The sequence below is a fragment of the Anopheles merus genome, chromosome X (genome assembly GCF_017562075.2).
Source record: "Anopheles merus strain MAF chromosome X, AmerM5.1, whole genome shotgun sequence".
Taxonomy (NCBI): Eukaryota; Metazoa; Arthropoda; class Insecta; order Diptera; family Culicidae; genus Anopheles; species Anopheles merus.
This window is the reverse complement of record NC_054081.1, coordinates 20,548,075-20,570,829: the sequence shown is the minus strand read 5'-3', so window position 1 is coordinate 20,570,829 and position 22,755 is coordinate 20,548,075. Positions and strand designations below refer to the sequence as shown.

The window sequence follows — 22,755 nt, the reverse complement described above, 5'->3', positions numbered from 1 at the left end:
TATACCAAACGACTTTTACCAAGAGCAAATTACTGTAGAAAACAGCTACATCAGACGATACACGGAACGTGAAGAATCTAATGACGGATAAGTCTTTAAATTAATTTGTTATCCAAAATTGTATTCGTTTTCTACATATTGTTATTGAAATTTCAATAAAATACCTTTCGTTGAATGATGAAACATTTTTTTATGTCGAAAATTTATTGTTGTACATTATGTAATAAGTGACCATTTTCAATAGGCATATAACTTTAGGAAGAATTGGTTGATTACATTTCAGTTCCAGGTTTAGAAAAATATGTTTTAATTCATGTCGAGAAGTGATCATTGCTTCAATCGTGCTAACGTGCAACCCATCGTTGTGAATGGTTATCTTTTGTTTGAAAAGATCATAGATAAATCGTCCTGTCTGAAGATATTTATGTATTATTAAACATAATTCTCATTACATCGAATTAGCATATGTTGCGTGCTGCGTAGCTTGAAGATTAACTATTCTCAGTACTATTTGCTTTTTATCACGTATCCAACGATATAATAAATAATATGAACATAATAATTTAACAAGAAATATAACAAATTTAAATCAAAGTCCGCAATCTCAGGAGTAGAGGGGAATAGGAGTAGGAGAGTTACAACAAATACTTCTGGCGATACCATTGCCAATACGCCAGTTGTGAGTCAGAAGGTTAGTTTCAGAAATTAAGTTAGCAACTTATATTTTGAAACTGATGCTATACGGACGATCATTGTAGTGTGGAATACGTGGAAGAGGATAAGGAGCTTTTATGCCAAGTCGAACGTGAGAAGGAATGCGACGAAGCGGTCGGAATTTCTGCGCGTTTGATACAATCGCCGGTTGGTTAACATTACTGTGATCGACGGGTCGTTTTGCTGCCTGGGCTTTTAGAAATTCAATCTGCTGTCGTAGTGCCTCTTTCTCCAGTTTGTTATCCTCCTGAGACTTCAAAAAGTGATGGTAATGAGGTCGACTGGTTGGGCTTCCGTCGCCAAGTAGCTGTGTCACTAGAGACTCGTCCTTCAGTGTATGCTCAGCGTTGAGCAAGTTCTCAATTTGGCCCTTAGCTTCTATTCCAGCACCTAGATGGTCGGCGGGATATAAATTAGGGACATCTTGTAATTTAAACTTTGGTCGGAATTCGAGTGGCTTAGGATTGTCTAGGCTACCAGTATTGCCGAGTGTATTTGCGTGTAGTTGTGCAAGTGACTGCGCCGACTGAAGATGTGATTGCTTTTGTTGATGATGTTGCATGTTAAGTATTGACTGGGAATGTTTATAATGTGGGGAAATGTTGTTTTTTAATGTGCCAGAAAGTGTGTGGCCAATATTACTGAATCCGACACCGTCGTTAACAAGTTTAATATTTTTAACGTCGAAATCTGAGGCAAACTTGCTTCCTAATTCCACTGCTCCGACACTGGCTGACCCAGCATTCCCGGAAAACTTTCCTTTACTATGTGCTGGTTCTTCCGAATTTTCATAGTTTTCGTCAGTTTCATAGCGACCCTTTCCAAAATTGGATCCGATGTTATAGTTATCTTTGTTTTCTAGATCGTATCGAACACGGACTGCCCCTTTATCATTACCTATTAATCCTGCGCCAAAGTGTTTGAGAGTATTTAAAGTTGACTTGACCAATGATGGCGGTTCAGCAAAGTTGTACTTGTTAATAGGTGAGTTTGAAATACTTTGCTGCTGCTTCTTTCCCGTACTGTAATTGTCACTGTCGAAACTCCCAAGACTTGAATGGAAATTACTTTCAGATACAAGTGAACCACTACTAAAAGTGTTTGTTGATAATTTTGATTTTTGTCTGCCATTCCCGGGAACTCCTCCAATAACACCCTCTTCATATTTTAGAGGAACTTTCTTAATGTTGCCTTCGAAACTGTATGAACCTGTAGTTGCCGAAGAAGTAGGAGATGTGCCAAATTTGGTCTTTCCTGAAGAGTGGTCAAGACTGGCATAAACCTCATATTCGGCAGAATCATCTAAGTGGGCCAGTTTGAGAGATGCCTTGTTACTACTAGGCGAGGGATGTGAAATTGAAAACTTGCTAGAAATTGCAGATGAAGTTTTTGTCTTGCCAACTTGAGCGGCTAATGAGGTTGCTTCTAGCATGTGTGCTGTACCAGCTGTCACTTTAGGTTTTACGAAATCACCATTCAGAAAATCAAATGCTCCACTGTTTGGTTTTCGATCTTTACTGCTAGCGTTTGTCGTAGGAAGCAATGATATCTTTTTATGATTTTTGTAGCTGCTGAAGTTCTTGTCTTCATCGGATATAGATCCATCCGAAAAGTTACCATCTGGACCACTATAGGTTTGTTTACTGCTACCAAATGTGTACTCCGAGAACGACTGTCATTAAAAAGATAAAAAATATATAACTATATTGGAACATAGTGATGTTTTCATCATGCTTACCGTTAATTTATTGCCTTCTAATTTAAAATTCCCAGAAGTACCGTCACCGATACTTTTCGTTACTGTAGTTGAATCCTTTGCTGAAAATGGATCTTTTCCACGAAGTTTGAAGTTGCTCTCTGACCCTTCGTTGTCAATTTTCAAGGGATAGCTGGTCGTAGTCGTAGAACCACGGCGATGAAAAGGACGACGACGTTCGATACTTTCAGCTGATGTTATAACGAGCAAAGCTGCAATCGTTACCGTCAATAGCGCCATATCTCGAGATATTTCCTAAAACATTTGAATGAAAGGAAGGATATGTAGTACTCATTGATACCTTATTTTATTTGCATGTTCATCAAATTTTGTTGCAAACGCGACACCTTTATTTTATGAATTTCATTTAATTCAATTTCTCTTTACGAGCGATCGCCATGACGATCACAGTTTTACACTTAACGGATAGTATTTTCGAATTTAAAATGAGCAAACGGCTCAAAACGCTTGTGACCCTTTTCAAGTGCCCTGGCGACGTGCATTGGCGCGATAAACAGCATAAGTCTAGGAATATGTCACGCATCCAGTAAGGCCATCAAACTGAAAGGTTGTGTGTGCTCATTTATTTCTTCCTCGTCCTTTTCAGTGGAAAGCCTGCGCGTGGGAATCGGCATTGTTCTATTCTTTCGCCAGGCCAAGAGGTTTTGTAAAACGCCTTTAAGTCTTTGTTACAAATTTTGTTTGTTAAAATAAATTTAAATTCAAAATGGGTGTCGAATTATAATTAGCGTATGTATGTATCATTAATTTTTAAAACTCAAAACGCACACTATTTAGTCGAGAGAATTTCGATGCGACAGATTCGAGGTCATCGCAAAACATGATCACTGCAGTGAGATGGTCATGCGGTGGTGGGTCATGCGATTCATTTCGCTACCCCTTCTGGAATTGGATGCTACGGGCCGAACTACGACCTACACAGCAAATTTTCTCATCCGGCTTCAGTAAAGTTTTTTACTGAAACGGTTCAGTAACAGAATATTTTACTGGTTTTCAGTATGAATGTCATGTTTTTACTGACTTTCAGCAAAACAATTTACTGAATGCATATCAGCAATACACATTTTACTGAAAATCAGTAAAATCAGTGTCAAATTAGTCGTTTCACTGGATATCAGTAAAACAAATTACTGAAAATGCAGCAATTCATTCTGTCAAAACGACCTGTCAGTCAGAACATCAAAACAAAACAATGCGGTATCTACTTGCGCGTGATGTGCAAAAAGTTGATCTTGTAGGCGCTTACAGGCACCCTGGTGAAATTTCAGGTGATATTTCGGCTTACGGGATTAATTTAAAACAATTGGCAGCCGTGTTGGTGTGTAAAATGTTTGCTACAATCCACTGTGTTTGCTGAAATTGCATGGTGTCTGTGAGCGCTTACTGAACCATCTACACTTGCGGCGGTAAAATACAGTATAAAAACTGTATAAAACAACACGAAACACGTATTAATATGAACTGAGCGACTGGCAATATCTGCGCATCAATAAAAACTCAATTTAAAAGAAGTATTTCGTCATTTTTAATCGCTACCAACTACTGAAAAATCAGTAATATAAGAATGGCTTTACTGGGATTTCAGTAAACGAGCTGTCATTTTGGTAAGCACCGGACATTACTGAATGATTCAGTAAACATTCTTTTTACTGAAAGGATTACTGAAACGTCAGTTAAAAAAATTTCAGTAAGATTTTACTGAAGTTCAGTAAAAAAAGTTTTCTGTGTAGCGCATGCGCTGCACCCAATAGAATCGATCATGTAGGTCTATAGAGGCTTTCAGCACTTTTTAGAACCACGCGGTCCTTGCTACGATAGAATGGTCCATGTTAGGCTTAAGCCCGTGACGGACGTGTTATTAAGTTGCAGGAGTAAATTCTTTACATGTTTTAGCGACCAATCGTTAACTATTCTACTTTTTTTTAACATAGATTGACAGCAAATTCATGCGGCTAAATAAAAAACTACCTTTATACTTATATATAATTACGCTTTTATTTACAAAATATAACCTAACTTATCCTAACATAACCTAAATCCTAACTTCTATCTATTAAAAGATAAGAAAAAAAACCTATCTCGTCCTAGACGTCTATACTGCTCGGCAGATAACGGAAAAAGAGAATTATCAGATCGTCTCTCGATCGAATGTCACCGTCACAAAGCTGCCACTACAGCCACGCGTATCACCGTTAAACCAGTACCAAGGTTAATAATGGTTATTATTATCATTAAACCTATTATTATTATTATTATTATAATTTATTCCAAGTGTAATTTCCACTGCGGCCGCTAGCTGAATTGGAAAGAAATGTTCTAAATATCACATGCACGTTTGCTTCAATCGTGTGTCTTTTTAACACCCCCAACAGCAGAACCAGTCGCAAATATGAAAGACTGTACATAGGGAATATACGACACGACAGGATTGGAATTCTAACATTAAATCATTCATCGAGGGTGTTGAGTAATGAATTTGTACGGTATAAACGTCTGACCTTCAGTCACTTGAATTTGTTGCTTGGGAATTGTATTGATGGGACGAATGAAGGAAAGAAGGAATAAAGAAGGAGTCTAGCGCAAGCGTTCAAACTGTACAGATGTTCCTCTCTCTACCAGTTGAGAAATTCACTAACTAAAACATTATGGTCCTTCGTAGAACCGGATAGAATTGGCTATCGAGATAACGACAATTCGTTGTACACGGGTGCATTAGTGGCAGTGTATTGTGCGTTTGCTGTTTTCGATACTCGTAGAGAGATTGAGGAAGTGTGCATAGCGGCAGTGTATTGTTCGCGCGAGTGTCACAGTGTGAGTTGGACACGAGGACATTCAGTGTGCGTGTAAAATAGCTGTGCGCGTTCGGACAGGCTCATACTTAAGCATACGCATGCGTTAGATCGTGCACTTCACAAGTGGCTTAATTGTGAAGTCCAGATACGCAACATTTGGTGCACCGAGCGTTCAAAGCGTGGAACGTTTTCGGTGAGAAGTGTTGTGTAGCTTCAGTGCAGGAGTGCAAGTGTCCCCACAAACCGCGTACCTGACTTCCAATTCGTGGAACATCGTTGGTGGTATCGTGTGTTCCAGTGTAGGTGCGCAAGTTACCTACACACGCACATCGAGCGTTTTCAATCTGTGGAAACGTGGTCGGTGCGATACGTTCTTGTGTGTCGTCGAACCGCTGCCGTTCGAATTCACAAGAAATTACCAGTGCAGGTTTGCAAGTTCCTGTACAAAGCATATCGAACGTTTTCAATACGTGGAAACGTGGTCGGTGCCAGTTATTGTTTCTGACGGTCATGCCTCAGTCTTTTGGATGTTTGTTGAACAATACATTGTTCAAGTGTTAGTGAACATTGAATTCAAATTTGTGTGTTTCAAGTGTAGGTGAGCAAGTTCCCTATACACGTACATCGAACGTTTTCAATCTGTGGAAACGCGGTCGGTACGGTATCTTTTTGCTTGTGGTCGATCATCAGTCGTTCGAATACGCAAGAAATGTTTTCAGTGCCAGCAGACAAGTTCTCTGCTGAAGGCATATCGAACGTTTTAATTCGTGGAAAACGTGGTCGGTGCTAACAAACGTATTGTGAACAATACGGTTCGCGCGCGTTATTCAAACGGAGTGAGCGTGTGCGCGAGTGAACAATTCTCTCTTCTCGGGTTAAGCTAAAGGTTCGCGCGCGTTATTCAAACGGAGTGAGCGTGTGCGCGAGTGAGCAATTCTCTCTTTTCGGGTAAAGCAAAGTTCCGCGTGTGTTAATCCGAGTGTGTGCGTGTGCGAACAATAAAACCGCGTGGTTTGAACTAATTCTACGGGTAGTGTACGGGACAAATTGAACTATTTACGAACATTCAGTGTTGTGAAAAGTGTTTTTTGTTACAAGTGAAAATGCCTGGTTCACCAGTTCCAACGACTTCGGCGGCGTTTGAGGAACAAGACGCATCGCATCGTGTATCACATGTGCAAGCTGCATCAGACAGCGATCATGTCCAAGCCAATCCAATACTGAGGGCAGCCGTGGCAAGAGAAGCTTCGGAGAGTGAGTTTGCAGGTTTTGAATCAGTAAATTCAAGTCCTACTTTTCCAACAGCAGCAATGCTGGCGGAGAAAAGAAAGCGAATGCGTCAGCATTTCGACCAAAGGCTGGACCGCATTGATCAAGCACTACAGCATGCAACAAGAGCGGATGCCGCTTTTCTGAAAGGATGTGCGTCACGCTTGCCGATGCTATCCACGGAATATGAAACATGGCACACCAACAATTTGGTTTCTTCTTCCAATGCACAGTTCGAACAAGAAGAAGAAGAGTACGCCTCTTTCGAGAACCGCCATTTTGAGCTTTCATTGGCAATTGAAAGAAACTTGTCATCAAGTGTAGTTTCCACACCAACACGCGATACCATGCCACACACAAAACTTCCCGAAATGCGCTTGCCAACTTTTGATGGAAAGATGGAAGATTGGTTACCGTTTCGAGATGCCTTTCTCAGTCTTATTGATCGCAATAAGAATTTAGCCGACGTAGACAAGCTACGATACTTAAAAGGCTCTCTTCAAAAGGATGCTCTTAACGTAGTAGGAGACATCGAAATCACCGACGCAAATTATTCTGTTGCATGGGAAGTATTGAAATCGCGATTCGAAAACAAAAAGCTAGTGGTGAAACGATATCTTGATGGATTATTTGCTATACCATACATGAAAAAGGAATCATACGAATCACTGATTTCTTTGATTGACAGTTTTGAGCGTGGTGTTAAAATGACGACTAGAATGGGAGTGGCCACTGAAGGATGGAGCGTGCTCTTAGCTCACATGGTCTGCTCTAAATTAGACCTGGCCACACTTAAACAATGGGAAATACATCATAGTTCAACAGATGTTCCCACGTATGACGAGATCATGAAAATCCTTCGCAGCCAAGCAACTGTTTTGCAAGCCATGGCTCCAGACAGGAATCGAACAAGTGAAGCAACAAAAGCTGGAGGCAGAATGAAAACCCGCAACGAAGTGTACAGCGTGGTTAAGCCGGCCACAAAGGTTTGTTCATTCAGCAAAAGGGCTTCACATGCTGCGCACCTGTGCGAAGTGTTTCGAAATGCATCTGTGGAAAGGCGACATGAGCTGGTAAGGAACGGACAATTGTGTTTTAACTGTTTGTCGGCGGGTCATCAGCGAAAGGATTGTTCGTCCGGATCTTGCCGTGTATGTCAGCGAAATCATCATACGATGCTTCACAAACCGAATTCTCCAATAGATCAGTCGTCATTGGCATCAGCGTCACCACTGCCGTCTACATCAAATGCAGAAGCAGCTACACCGGCTTCTATTGTTCAACATTGTGCGCGCAACAATTTAGAAAAATTAATCCTGTTACCAACGGCAATGGTGCAAGTAGTGAATGTTGACGGAACACGTATCTGGGCTCGAGCTTTGCTGGATGGAGGTTCACAGATCAACATTGTTACGGAACGATTGGTACAGCGATTGAGAGTTCAGAAGAGGAACGAGCATCATTTTCTTGGTGGAATAGGGAAGGCACAGCATTCGTCTCATCATTCTGTGAGCCTTGCTATCCACTCTCACTGCTCTACCTTCAAGGCAAGCTGGAAGTTCCATGTGCTGCGAGAAGTGACGTGGGACCAGCCAGCACATGCAGTCAATCCGGAAGGATTGAACCTACCGAAGGGAGTGACGTTGGCGGATCCTCATTTCTATGAGCCAGGGCCAATTGATCTACTTATTGGGCGAGAAGGTTACAACGATCTACTTTTGGGTAACATTCTTCGGTTGAATAGCCCAAAACTACTACTGCAACACACGGAGCTGGGTTGGATTGTCTCAGGTCAGGTAAGCCAAGGTCTAACACACTCTTCCTTAGTGCTCAACGTCATGACGCTGAATGACCAACTAAGCCGGTTTTGGCAACTGGAAGGCTGCTACTCCCCTGCGATGTTATCCGTCGAGGAAGCTGAGTGTGAGGCAGCATTTGTACAAACAACTTCACGAGACCACGAAGGCCGTTTCGTGGTAGCCTTACCAATGCGTACTGAAAGACTTAATCAACTAGGTGACTCTTATGAAGCTGCATCACGGCGGCTACAATCGCTCTGTAGGCGATTAAGTATCGACTCTAAGTTGAAACAGGAATATACAAAATTCCTACAGGAGTATCTAGATCTAGGACACATGGAAGAAATTCCATCTGAACGCCACGACATCGGCAAAACGTATTACATGCCGCATCATTGTGTAGTACGACCCGACAGCCTCACGACTAAGCTAAGAGTCGTGTTTGACGCATCCAGTTCTACTGATACAGGGGTATCCCTCAACGATGCACTGATGGTGGGACCTTCAGTGCAAGATGATCTTTTGTCGTTGTTACTCCGATTTAGAGTACCCAGATTTGCGATTTTGGCAGACATTGAAAAATGTATCGCCAAATTTGGGTGAAGGAATCCGATCGTCCACTTCAACGCATCCTGTGGAAAGAATCTGCTGATGATAGAATTCACATCTATCAGCTGAAAACCGTTGCGTACGGAACAGCCTGCGCACCTTACTTAGCCACCCGTTGTCTGCAAGCGTTGGCTAAGGAAGGAGAAACAAGATATCCCAGGGCATCCAAGGTCCTAGCGCAAGATTTTTACATGGATGACATGATCACCGGTGTGGAATCTGTTGAAGATGGCCGGATTATTTGCAGCGAAATAAATCAGCTTCTACAATCGGCAGGATTTCACCTGCGCAAATGGGCTTCAAACTCGTCTGAGTTACTGGAGCAAATACCAGCTGAACTACAAATCGAGGGAGATGTTTTGAACATCGATCGCAGCACATCCATCAAGTCTTTGGGTTTAAGATGGATGCCATCATTGGACCAGCTAGGGTTTAGTGTGCCTGGTTGGAAGGAATCAGAAATCATCACCAAACGCATTGCGTTATCAGACGCAGCGAAGTTGTTCGATCCTCTTGGACTGTTAGGACCAGTCATTGTAGTAGCAAAGTGTTTCATGCAGGAGCTCTGGAAGAAGGAAAAGACCTGGGATGAACCTTTGGAGTCTGAACGGCAACAATTCTGGTTGCGCTTCAGAGAACAACTCGCTGATCTGACTAGCTTGACAATTCCACGACGAGCAATTGGTGGAACAGTGCGAATTGAAGCTCACGGATTTAGTGATGCTTCACTACGGGCTTATGGCGCCTGTATCTACATACGAGCAGAATCGTCAGATGGCCAAGTCTCCGTACGGCTGTTATGTGCTAAGTCAAAGGTGGCACCGATACCTAATACCAAACGGAAGAAAAACGTGTCCCTTCCACGGCTCGAGTTGTCAGGAGCGTTGTTACTATCACACTTATGGCAGAAGGTGAAGCAAGGGGTGAAATTGGAACTTAAAATCAACTTCTGGGTTGATTCGACGATAGTTCTTCATTGGCTTTCAAGCAGTCCTTCCCGTTGGAAACAGTTCGTTGCGAACCGAGTAGCGGAAATCCAGCACCAAACCTACAAGATGCCTTGGAGTTATGTGGCCAGCGAGCACAATCCAGCTGACATTATTTTCAGGGGAATGATGTCTTTGCAGCTCATGGATTCCCAACTTTGGTGGCAAGGGCTCTCATGGTTGCATCTTCCAAGTCAAGCTTGGCCTACGAAAAAACCCAATACTGAAATTACCTCGGAAGACTTGGAAGAGCGATCGATTGTAGCCACATCTCAAAAGGTACCGCCAAATTTTCTATTCGAGCTTTCTTCATCTTATGAAAAATTGGTGCGACTTACGGCATATCTGCAGCGATTCATGTACAATTGTCAACCGACACACCGCGGAAATCTACGAAAGGGGTTTCTAAAAATAGATGAATTAGTGTCAGCTTCTCTAACGCTCGTTCGTCTGGCCCAACAAGAAACCTTTGGAGGAGCTTCGTGATGTTCGTCAAACTGGAGCGGTCAAGCCGAACTTAAAACTGAAAACGTTAACACCTATTCTGAAGGAGGGTATCCTACGTGTGGGTGGTCGTTTGCGAAACGCGCCTGTTTCATATGAACGCAAACATCCGATAATTTTAGCGTTTTCTCATCCATTGACCCTACTGATTGCGCGTTCTTATCATCGACAATATATGCATGCGGGACAACAAGAGCTCATATCTAGCCTGCGCGAGAGATTCTGGCCCCTTCGCGTACGCAACCTGGCACGAAAGGTCGTATATGAGTGTGTAAGTTGTTTCCGATCGAAACCAACAACGGCAGAGCAAATCATTGGAGATTTGCCCAGCGAACGCGTAAACCCCGTTCTCCCATTCTACAACACTGGTGTGGATCTGTGTGGTCCATTATTCTATAGACAAACCAACAAGAAGGCTGCTCCAATCAAATGCTATGTTGCTGTTTTCGTCTGTCTTGTGATCAAGGCAGTACATGTGGAGCTTATTGCCGATTTGTCTACTCCAGCCTTCATTTCTACATTGAAGCGTTTCATAGCTCGTCGCGGTAAACCATCCGTAATCCAGTGCGACAACGCCAAAATTTTCCAGGGAGCTGATCGAGCGCTCAAGGAGATGTATGAGCTGTTCCAGAAACAACAAAATCAGGATGCTGTTACAACTTACTGCGGAACGGAAGGGATCACCTTCAACTTCATCCCTCCGCGGTCACCTCATTTCGGTGGGATCTGGGAGGCCGCAGTGAAGTCGCTGAAACGGCATCTCAAGGCGACGATAGGATCCAGTATCTTGCGGCGAGACGACCTGGAAACTATCTTAGTTCAAGTGGAGGCTTGTTTGAACTCGTGACCGTTAACTGCACTGTCCAACGATCCAGAGGACCTGGAAATTCTAACACCGGGTCATTTTTTGATTCAACGGGCGCTTACATCGGTCCCTGAGCCATCTTATGCTGAGATTCCAGGCAACCGCCTGGATCGCTATCAACAATTGCAGGAGTATGTTCGGCGGATTTGGAAGCGATGGAATCGAGACTACTTGTCTGGTTTGCATCCTCGTACCCGGTGGACTTCAAGGCGAGACAACGTTCGGGAGGGCACTATGGTCCTGCTGAAGGAGGACAACCTTCCCCCTCTCAAATGGCGCTTCGGCCGAGTGCTGAAGATTTATCCTGGTGATGACGGCTTGGTTCGAGTGGTTGACGTGAAAACGAAGGATGGAATTTACAGAGGAGCCATCATCAAGATCTGCATACTGCCCGGACAGAAGGAAGAAAGAGAGGTTTCGTAATAAGGGTTGAAAGCTACCTTTCAACGGGGGGCGGCTATGTTGAGTAATGACTTTGTACGGTATAAACGTCTGACCTTCTGTCACTTGAATTTGTTGCTTGGGAATTGTATTGATGGACGAATGAAGGAAAGAAGGAATAAAGAAGGAGTCTAGCGCAAGCGTTCAAACTGTACAGATGTTCCTCTCTCTACCAGTTGAGAAATTCACTAACTAAAACAGAGGGAATTACAGTCTCTCCCCGAGTTACGCGAATAACGCGTTCCGGAGACATTCCTGTATCTCGAATTTACGCGAAAGCTGAAAATCACGTTTTCCCGCCAAAATATTGTTGATAAATGGTTTTTTAAAGTAAATTCAATGTTTCATACAAATCGTTTGAAGATTATATTATATTTATTATATTAAGATACCATTAATTTACATGTATTGCTGCATTTCGTTCTAAATCGCAGGGCAGTTGATTGCTTGAAGAACAGCCCGACAAGCAAAGAGAATATAACTTACAGCGGAGGCCATAGAGGGAAAAGGGTGGTCGGAAGTCAAAATAAAAATTATCTTGGATTAAAAATCGTGCTTATTGCTGAGCTCATTAGATAGTTAAGCTAAATCTGCATTATTCTAACTATGGGGCCCTTCACGATTCTAGTCAGTTTTTTGTATGGAGTTTGACAGTTGGAGGCTGAAATTAGGTAAACACTCCATACAAAACCACACAAAAAAACTAGCCTGCAATTTTCAGTCTAGATTATTCTCGCCTCAAAGCTCCTGCTGCGCAAATTCGAGCAGTTTCCTACCCAGGAAATGTACCAAAGCCTGCGCTGGCCAGCCCAGATTTTGACTGGTCTCCCGCGCGGGACTTTAGCGATTTCTGCGCAGGCCTGCGCAGGGTTAGCGCCAGCTGTTGGCGAAATGGACGAACTATTTATGGCGGCGGAGCAAAAAAAAAACGGTCAAAAAATTTAAAATTATTGGCGCCCATTTTCTCGTCCGCTTCTTCTCCCTCCCTCACCCTGCCTTGCCTTACTTGCGCTTCTGCCCGTACTTTCCGCCGCCAGCTGATTGGCTGTTGCGGTGTATGCGTTGATACTCATATGTGCCTTGCGGTTGTGTATTGTTATTGGTGGGTGTTAGCATTTATTTATTTGTGTGACCTTGAGACGCTGTAGGAGAAGCTGGATTGGGATTCAAAGTGTTATCGGTGTATTGATGGTTTATTTTATTTCGCGCCGCTGCTGATGAGACCATTCGATGCCCCTGCCAATTGAGGGTGAAGAAGCCTATTTAAAACAAGTGTAGGAGATCGTCTAACACAAATATAATTTTTTTAATTTGAACATGTTAGATGCTTCAACGACCTTGTGTGTGTGTGTGTGTGTGTGTGTGTGTGTGTGTGTGGTGTGTGTGTGTGTGTGTGTGTGTGTGTGTGTGTGTGTATGTGTGTGTTTGTGTGTGTGTGCGTGCGTGTGAAAACCCCAAAACTATTTGATTCTGATGCGTACATTTCCATCCGCTGCGGCTACAAAGTCCATGCATTTTCGATTTCGCTACCTGAGAGACAACACAACTATCGGATTGGCACCACGATCTTTGCGATCGATTCTGCTGTTGGGGGTGATAAAAAGAAATACGATCGAAGCAAACGTGCGTGTGACATGTAGCACATTTCTTTCCAATTCAGCTAGCAAGTGCAATCAAAACTTGAATTGAACTCATACAAAAGAGGATTCTGGATTGGTTTATTACGGTGCGCGTATGGTGCTGAACCTGTCCGTCCAGAATCTCGCGGCTTGTTGACTTAGAGTCGGTATCATGACGCCGTTCGACCGGCACAGCCGTGGAATGGGTAAGGCTCGGTAGGTTCATGTCCTTTGTTCAAGTGTATTCCGTGCATTTGTCGCGCCACGGCGGTAGACCCGGCAGCAACAAAGTCAAAACAAACTCTTTCCCGGTACGGATGGCACTTCAAAGTTCTTTTTCTTATTATTATTCTTGTCATTACGGCCTACGCGATCATGTTGGCCTTTTCAGGACTTGACGTACACGTAGCCGGATAGTCAGCCCTTGCTACGGCGGACGGTTCATACGCGGTTAGAACCCACGACGAGCATGCAGATGTGAGGAATGACGGCGGTGCTGCGGGACCGCTCATATCCAGCGGGCAACTTGCATACTGCCACACTGTCTCCTGTCCGGTGCATACACAGCAGGCAGGAGGAAGGATGCACCTCCTCAACAAAAAAACACCGTCATGAACCAGCGGCGGATCTAACGGTAGACGGACTAGGCGGTCGCCGAAGATCTCTAGCATGTAGTATGGCGTATGGTTACAAGTGGACAGAGTATTAGCGACAAGGGCCCCCGGAAAGATGGTCGTTGGGGCCCAGTGGCTGGAGAATCATTTGCCCCCTCCTCCACCCTCATGCCGGCAATAATTGTAGGGCCTGTGACCGATGATCATAAAGGTCCCATGGCTTAAGCCCCCTCCCCCCTCCCTCCGCTGGCAATTTAGATATACTGTTAAATCTCCCAACAGCTGTGTGCCAGTACCCCCTCCCCCGGTCATCAGTTACCATTACAGGGGTTTCAACTCGTCTTTCAGCCTTTCATGAACACCTTCCTTTCCGATGGATCATAATATCCCGGAAGAGCATACATTTCGCGACAGTTTTGCACACACAAGCACACTTACACCCTTGCGCAGACGGCTCAGCATATCAAAAATTATTGGTGATGGCATTATTAGCTGGCTGTCCTCATATTTAAGTAATCGATCATGCAGGGTTAAAACCGGGTCGTACTTATCTGAGGAGTTTTTTTGTACGTCAGGTGTCCCTCAGGGTTGTGTGCTTAGTCCACTTCTGTTTTCTTTGTTCATCAATGATGTTTGTAATGTTTTACCTCCTGATGGTCATCTTCTTTATGCGGATGATATCAAAATCTTTTTACCTGTGTCTTCTTCTTCTGATTGTCTGAGACTTCAGCATTACCTCAATGCATTTGTTCATTGGTGTTCATCCAATTTACTTCGCCTGTGTCCCGAAAAATGTTCTGTTATTTCTTTCTCTCACTCTCTTTCTCCTGTTTTATTTAACTATACTCTCTCTAGCGCTTCCCTCTCTCGTGTTATGTCCATCCGTGACCTTGGTATTATACTTGACTGTCGTCTTAACTTTAAACTGCAGCTTGATGAGGTGCTACTAAAAGCAAACCGAACCCTTGGGTTTATCTTACGTTTTACCTCTATTTTTAGAGATCAAAGCATCCTAAGAATCCTTTATTGTGCTTTGGTAAGGCCTATTCTTGAATATGCTAGTATCATCTGGAATCCTCCCACTATTGATGGCTGTTCGAGAATTGAAAGCATTCAGCGCCTCTTTACCAGGATTGCTTTTCGTCGTTTGTTCGGTGCTGCCTCACTACCTCCCTATGAAACGCGATTGCAGTTATTCAATCTTCACTCTTTAAGCTTCCGCCGCCAAGTGTTTCAGGCTTGTTTTATTGGTGGCTTATTACTTTCTGCTACTGATGCTCCTGATTTACTCTCGTCCATCTCGCTGTATGTTCCCTCTCGTTCTCTTCGTCCACGTGATCCTCTGTCAATTGAAACACGTCATACTCTTTATACTTTCAATGACCCTCTTCTGTCCTGTTTCAGATTGTTTAACCACTTTTACTATCTCTTTGATTTCGACTCCTCTCTTAACTCTTTCCGTAACCGTATTTTTTCTTCTAATTCCCTTTAATTATTCTCCTTAGTTTTCTATTACTCTTTTTTTTTGTTAAGTTTATGATAGTCTCTACGCTCTACCCTTGTTTTTTTCTTTTCTTTTTTGCTAGGTCAAGACTAGGTTAGTTAGGCTTAGTTTTTCATGAATCATTTTGTTTTTTTGTTAGTATTTAATTAGTTTTAAGTCCATTATATTTAGCCTTGATGGCAGATATTGTATTAAATAAATGAAATGAAATGAAATGAAATCTGTGTAATCTACACCATACGAAAGCAAAAGCTTATGGTAACAAAGTTATGCTTAATGCTTAACACGTTCAGCACGATGACATGTCCCAGAGACTACCAATGAACTTTCCAGTATACCGGTTTCACAATCAGCTTGCGTTCTAGATGCCGGTGGAAAGGAAAGTTGATGAAAATCAGCGCCGGGCTGAACGTGTCAATGCGAATTAGAGTTCTGCGCATTGCACAGCAAACCCTCCAGCGTGAGCTAGCGATTCCATAGTCATTTTTACTTGGCAGCGTTTGAACTCATTGGGCTTTTTTGGTTTGATTTGTGAAAATTAAACTTCATCGTCGCAATGTTTGTTAACGGCTTTTTTAAGCGCCACAGCAACTCATGACCATTAACCATGCGCGAGAAAGAGATAGCGCTATGGAGGGAAAAAGCACGGACGACGGCTGACAGCGATTGGCCGTCTGACGCACCAACACATCGATACCTGTCATAGCGCGTTTCAGGCGAGGGGTATGAGGCTGAGCCAGGGACGGGTAGCTCGACGAGCTGCTTGACAAATTTGCCGTTGGAGGGAAAAAGATGGCATGATAAAATTCTCCGAACGGCATGATTTCTTCCGTCGCTTTGCGCAGCGGGCTAGAATTAGATTCGAGTACCTGCTCGAAAACAAGGTATTGTTTACATTTACCCCAAGGTGCATTAAAGAGATCACGTGGTGGAATCTGGAATCTAAGTGTATGTAGTCCAGGTGGTCTCATAGCATGTTTTTTAAAACCAAATTTGAATATCACTTTTTAACAGAATGGGTAAAACTGTTGTTCAAATAAGCTTTCTTGAGACTTAACAAATACTCAAAACACTCTTAAAATCTTTATTCATAAGCAGAAGCGATAGAAATCAGCCTTCTAAATTCATACACCTTGGGATAAGCCCACCTGTATATTATACACACTTAGACAGCTGCCCGAAAACTGCTATACAATGCAAACAGCGGATAGGCTGAAATTTCAGCCAACGAACTTACAACGGAAAGGGCCCCTATATTATTTCTATTTCAGAAGTTATGGCTGATCAAAGTTAAAAATCTTTCAAACTGCGTTTTCCCCTTACTTTTATCATGTTTACCAATAATGAGTTCAGTTGTAAATATTTTTTGAAGTTGGACGAATAATATATCATTGGAAAGAAACTTTTATTGAAGTTTACCCGCTGCGCAAATTCGAGTAGTTTCCTGCGCAGGAAATGGGGCAAAATTTGCACTGGCTAACGTAAATATTGGCCCGTTTCCCGCGCGTAACTTCAGCTATTCTTGCGCAGCCCTGCGCAGGTTTAGCGCCCTCTGTTAGCGAAATGGACGGGGATGGATCTTTGGCAGCGGAGCAAAAAAAAACGTTCAAAAAATTTCAAATTATTAGCGCCCATTTTCTCGTCCGCTTCTTCTCCCTCCCTCACCCTGCCATGCCTTACTTGAGCTTCTGCCCGCGCCTTCCGCCGCCCGCTGATTGGGTGTTGTGGTGTATGCGTTGATTCATACATGTGCATTTCGGTTGTGTATTGTTATTGGTGGGTGTTAGCATTTATTAATTTGTGTGTGACCTTGAGACGATGCGGGAGAAGCTGGATTGGGATTCAAAGAGTTATTGGTGTATTGATGGTATATTTTATTTCGTGCCGCTGCTGATGAGACCATTCGATGACCGTGCCAATCGAGGGTGACGAAGCCTATTTAAAACAAGCGTAGGAGAACGTCTAACACCAATCTAATATTTTTTTATATTAGAACTTGTTTGATGGTTCGGCGACTTTTTAAGCATCATGTAGCACAGTGTATAGTGGCAATAACATGTTTTTTTAAATGTGCCGAAATCTGTCTCGAGTTTTCGGGTCTCGACACACACACGAACACACACTGCGCGGGGAAAGTGGCCGTTCACTCTATCATATCGCGATCCCCCACCCCGCCCGGCGCTTTGAAAGAGGATGCGATACAAAAAAGCTGAATCAGCCTGTCTTCCAATAGGGTAACCGTAATCGATCATGCGGGTGGTGGGGTGGGATTGGTGGCGGGTGCGCGCTCGCGTGCGTGTTATCGTGGATGCGTGCGCGCGTACTTGCATGTGTGTGTGCGTGCGTATGAGTGCGTGCGTGCGGAAAACTCAGAACTGTTTGATTCTGATGCGTACATTTTCATCCAATGCGGCTACAAAGTCCATGCTTTTTTTTTGTGCTGCAGACAACACTACCATTGGATTGGCACCACATCTTTGCGATCGGTTCTACTGTAGGGGGTGTTAAAGAGACACACGATCGAAGCAAACGTGCATATGATATGTAGCACATTTATTTCCAATTCAGCTAGCGGACGCAAGTGGAAACAAAACATGAATTGAATTCATACAACAGAGGATTCTGGATTTGTTTATTACGGTGCACGTATGGTGCTGTGCCTGTCCGTCCAGAATCTGGCGGCTTGTTGGCTTGGAGTAGTTATCATGACGCCGATTGACCAGCAATGCCTTGGAATGGGTTTGGCTCGGTAGGTTAATGTTTTGGTCGATTGCATTTCGTTGATTTGTCGCGCCACAGTGGTAGCCTGGCAGCAACAAAGTCAAGACAAACTCTTCCCCGGGTGGGGACGGTTATGCTAAGTTCTTCTTCTTCTTCTTCTTCTTCTTCTTCTTCTTCTTCTTCTTCTTCTTCTTCTTCTTCTTCTTCTTCTTCTTTTTCTTCTTCTTCTTCTTCTTCTTCTTCTTCTTCTACTACTACTACTACCTATTATTATTATTATTATTATTATTATTATTATTATTATTATTATTATTATTATTATTATTATTATTATTATTATTATCATTATTATTATTATTATTATTATTATTATTATTATTATTTCTATTATTATTATTATTATTATAATTATTATTTTTATTATTGTTATTATTGTCATTACGGCTTACGCGATCGTGCAGGCCTTTTCAGCACTTGAGTACCACGTAGCCGGGTAGCCATCTCTTGCTACGGCACACGGTTCATACGCGGTTAGAACCCACGACGGGCGTGCAGATGTTCGGAATGCTGGCGGTGCCGCGGGACTGCTCCTTGCCAGCGGGCAATTTGCATACTGCCACACTGTTTCCTGCCCGTTGCATACGCTGCAGGCCAAGGAGGGGGAAGGATGCACCTCCACAATAAAAAAAGGAAGGCGGACTACGTGGTCGCCGAAGATCTCTTGTGTGTAGTATACCGTACAAGTGGACAGAGTATTAGCGACAAGGGCCCCCGGAAAGATGGTGGTTGGGGCCCCGTGGCTGGAGAACCATTTGCACCTCCCCTCCACCCCCATGCCGGCAACAATTTTAGGGCCTGTAACCGATGATCGAAGGGGTCCCATGGCCACCCCTTCCCTGCCGGCAAATTAAGTATACTGTTCGATCTCCCAACAGCTGTGTGCAAGTACTCCCTCCTCCCGGGGGACACACACGCATACTCACACCCATGCGCAGTCGGCTCAGCATATCTGCGTAATCTACACCATACGAAAGCAAAAGCTTAGTGTAACAAAGTTATGATTAATGCTTAACACATTCAGTTCGATGGGAGGCCCCAGAGACTGCCAGTGAGCTTTCCAGTATACCGGTTTCACAATCAGCTTGCGTTCTTGATGCCGGCGGAACGGAGTTGATGAAAACAAGCGCCGGGTTGAACGTGATAATGCGAACTAGGGCTCTGCGCGTTGCACAGCACTCTCCAGCGTGAGCTAACGATTCCTTAGTCATGTTTACTTGGCAGCGTTTGAACTCATTGTGGTGATGAAGTAGAATTTTCAAAAATCAAACCAAAAAAGCGCAATGTTTGTTAACGACTTTTTAAGCGCCACAACAGCTCACGAGCATTGACATCACGCGAGAAAAAGATATGCTATGGAGCTATGGAGGGAATGAGCACGGACGACGACTGACAGCCATTGGCCGTCTGACGCACCACCACATGGATTCCTGTCACAGCACGTTCAGGCGAGTGGTATGAGGTGGAGCCTGGGACTGGTAGCTCGACGAGCTCCTTGACAAATTTGCCGTTGGAAAGAAAAAGAAGGCATGAGAAAATTCTCCGAACGTCATGTTTCTTCCGTCGCTTTGCACAGCGGGATAATAAGAAATATAATAGAACGTCGATTATCCGGGCTGCTCGGGATTGGACGGTTGCCGGTTAATCGATTTGGACGGATAATGGGACAGGAAATGTAAAATTCGTATAAAAATTATAAAATTCACTAGTTTTATGATTGATTCACATTGAATTAATCGATTAATCGTTAGGAGAATATTATGTTAAACAATTACTATAGGTTTAGCATATGTTCATGAACAAAAATTAATTTCGAACATACCACTAGAGAGCTGCACAAAATATTGGTTGCCTATTTGACTATCGCTGCAAATTTTCGCCGCATGTTTGAACAGCTGTCACATTTATGCGCACGGTTAAACCGCTCGACGGTTAATCCGCCCCCGGATAATCGACGTTCTACTGTAAAACAAAACTATTCCTTTCTTGTTCTAGTACCTTCTTTCATTCTTCTTCTTCTTCTTCTTTGGCTCAACAACCGATGCCGGTCAAGGCATGCCAACACACTTGTGGGGTTGGCTTTCAGTGACTTATTGATTTCCCCCCATAGCAGGATAGTCAGTCCTACGTATGGCTACACGGTCTTTTTGGGGCTTGAACCCATGACGGGCATGTTGTTAAGTTGTACGAGTTGACGACTGTACCATGAGACCGGCTAACCTTCTTTCATTACAAACTGAAAATATCGCACTAAAAACAACATTTTTCAACACAGGTAATGAATTAATAAATTGTATACATTTTTATATCTTCCATTTTGTCTCCATACCTCATCTTAATTGTGTTCAATAAGCTATCAAAAGTTAGTTCATTATTTAATCTCAAATGTGAAAAAAATCGTTCACACGTGTTTGGAGCGCGTGCCTCTTTATGGTGCGCCATACAAAAATCGTTCACCTGCACTACCGAAAAAACAACAGAAGGCCCTGTATTTCCCTTTCGGGCGTGTTTGGGATTTTAGTACTTTTTGAAAAACCGCTGTATTTTGTATGTACATGACATTTCGAATAACATATCCAGAAACTGTAACTTTTTTTTGTATCCACGGAAGGTTTAAGCGTTTTTGACGAAGATGTATCAAATGAACTAATCGGTTTGACGATACCGGCGCTAAGCGGAGTTGAAAACAATGCGTTAAACTTAGATCAATCCCTAACCGCAAATTTCCGCCAAATGCCTTCTAATCGCTTTGTAATCGCCGGCGAATTGAAGGCGATCAGTAGTGCATTTAGCAGTAATTAAATGCCTTTGAAATATGTCAATGAAAAATTTCGCTTTTATTTTGAAATTTGAAAATGCAACTGTCAAAAGAAATCCTTAATCGTCTTCAGCAGCGCACTGTTTTAGTGTTCCCAGATATGAACGCGAGATTGGATAGCACGATTAATGTGTTATGTTCTCTTGCGTTAAGCTCTGAGCTATTTCACTTTATTTAAGATGGACTGCATTTTTCGGTTGTTAAAGACCAACCCGTTGAAAGGAGTTAATATGTCAAACTCATTTCGTTAACTCTAATAAAAGCAGAAATGAGATACATAATTCTTCCATCCTGATAATGAAGGGTGAACAAAGTGTAATTTTTATGTTTTTTTAAAAAGGTATTATTTTAATTTTGCTTCACATTAATTTGGTGTATTATAATTATAGCAATAAAATATTAATTTTAAAAGAAAAAAAACACAAAAAAAGATAATAAAAATTAGGATTTGAACACACGCTTTCTCGGATCGGAACCAAAAGCGTTGTCACTGCTCTATTTGGCAGTTACATTGGTGAGGATGCAAAACCAGTATATAAACAAGCTAAGATAGCGGCTATTTGTGCTCATTGAAACAAAGAGTTGAAAGATTTCGAAGAGAACCCGTTACAGCCGTGAAAGTTTCGGTTGAAATCTTTAATCGCCTTCTAAGGCGACTAAAGCTTTACATGCCTTCTGAATGCCTTCAAAGCCGTTTAATGCTGGTAGGGATCAATTGACAATAATGGTTGTATTCAAATATTTTGTGTTATTAAAAAGTCGACCTATAAAGTGAAAATTTGCTAAAACATTTTTTTATTTTCCTTTTGAAATAACGAATTTTTAAAGGTAGGATACTACATGCACAAGGAAAATTGATGAAATTTTTTGTTTTAAGTACTTGGGTTTAAGTGGTTTAAATTTTGTTTTTGATAGGGTAACTACCAGTTCATGGTGGTAGACTAGTACAGCAATTTCTCAAAAACTGCTCATAGAGCGTTTCTACATACACCGAGAAAGCAGCTGAGAAAATAACTCACAGCATGCTTTGACAGCGACTGACAGCATTTTCGGTGAGAGAATTCTCCTCGGCATGCAAAGAACGATGGAGCTGAGAAAAAATTGAATTGACAGTTTATGGCGAACGATCAATTATAGTCTGCATTTTTGCCGTCTAATAATCGTAGAAATATTTTTAAAAAGTAAAAGAAATTTTTTTGACTTCATTTTAGCGATTAAAATGAATTTTTTGAACATCATTTTAAAAGTCTCATCTCGGCGCTGTTCAGGGCTTCTACACACACCGGTGTGAGAAACCGATTGTCAATTCTCTCACAGCCATCTCTCAGCTGCAGTCTCGGTGTATGTAGAAACGCTCATACACCTAAAAATTTTATTAGTTTTTCATGAAAGTGATATTATTTTGGTTGATAAACTATCATAGTATGTTGAGCTATTTGCCGTATTTGCCGTTTCAAAGTTCTTTTTTTCAAATATTCGTGAAAATTGAAACATAGGTTTTGCTCCTATTTTCGGCAGTTTGTTCCTATTTTCGGCAGGCTGTGTTCCTGTTTTCGGCAGCGCGAATACGGGTCAGACAATGTTTTTATCAATGTAAATAGGTAGAATTTTTTTTAAAGCATTTAAACACTCTTACTTTGCTAAGATTGGTGTTAATACCATTTTA

General features: G+C 42.5%; 1 protein-coding gene across 3 annotated transcripts in view; it reads right to left on the bottom strand.

Moving 5' to 3' along the window:
* LOC121597446 overlaps positions 1 to 22,755 on the bottom strand; it is a 43,449-nt gene continuing 20,694 nt past the window's right edge. For 2 of the 3 annotated variants that reach the window (XM_041923630.1, XM_041924501.1), the window contains 2 exons: positions 2,453 to 2,725; positions 1 to 2,386 (listed from right to left, as the gene is read on the bottom strand). In XM_041923630.1, coding sequence (XP_041779564.1) covers positions 719 to 2,386; positions 2,453 to 2,710 — 1,926 coding nt within the window. In that variant the 5' untranslated portion in view covers positions 2,711 to 2,725 and the 3' untranslated portion in view covers positions 1 to 718. The remainder of the gene's footprint in view (positions 2,387 to 2,452; positions 2,726 to 22,755) is intronic. The other variant, XM_041925325.1, reaches the window with a different exon arrangement.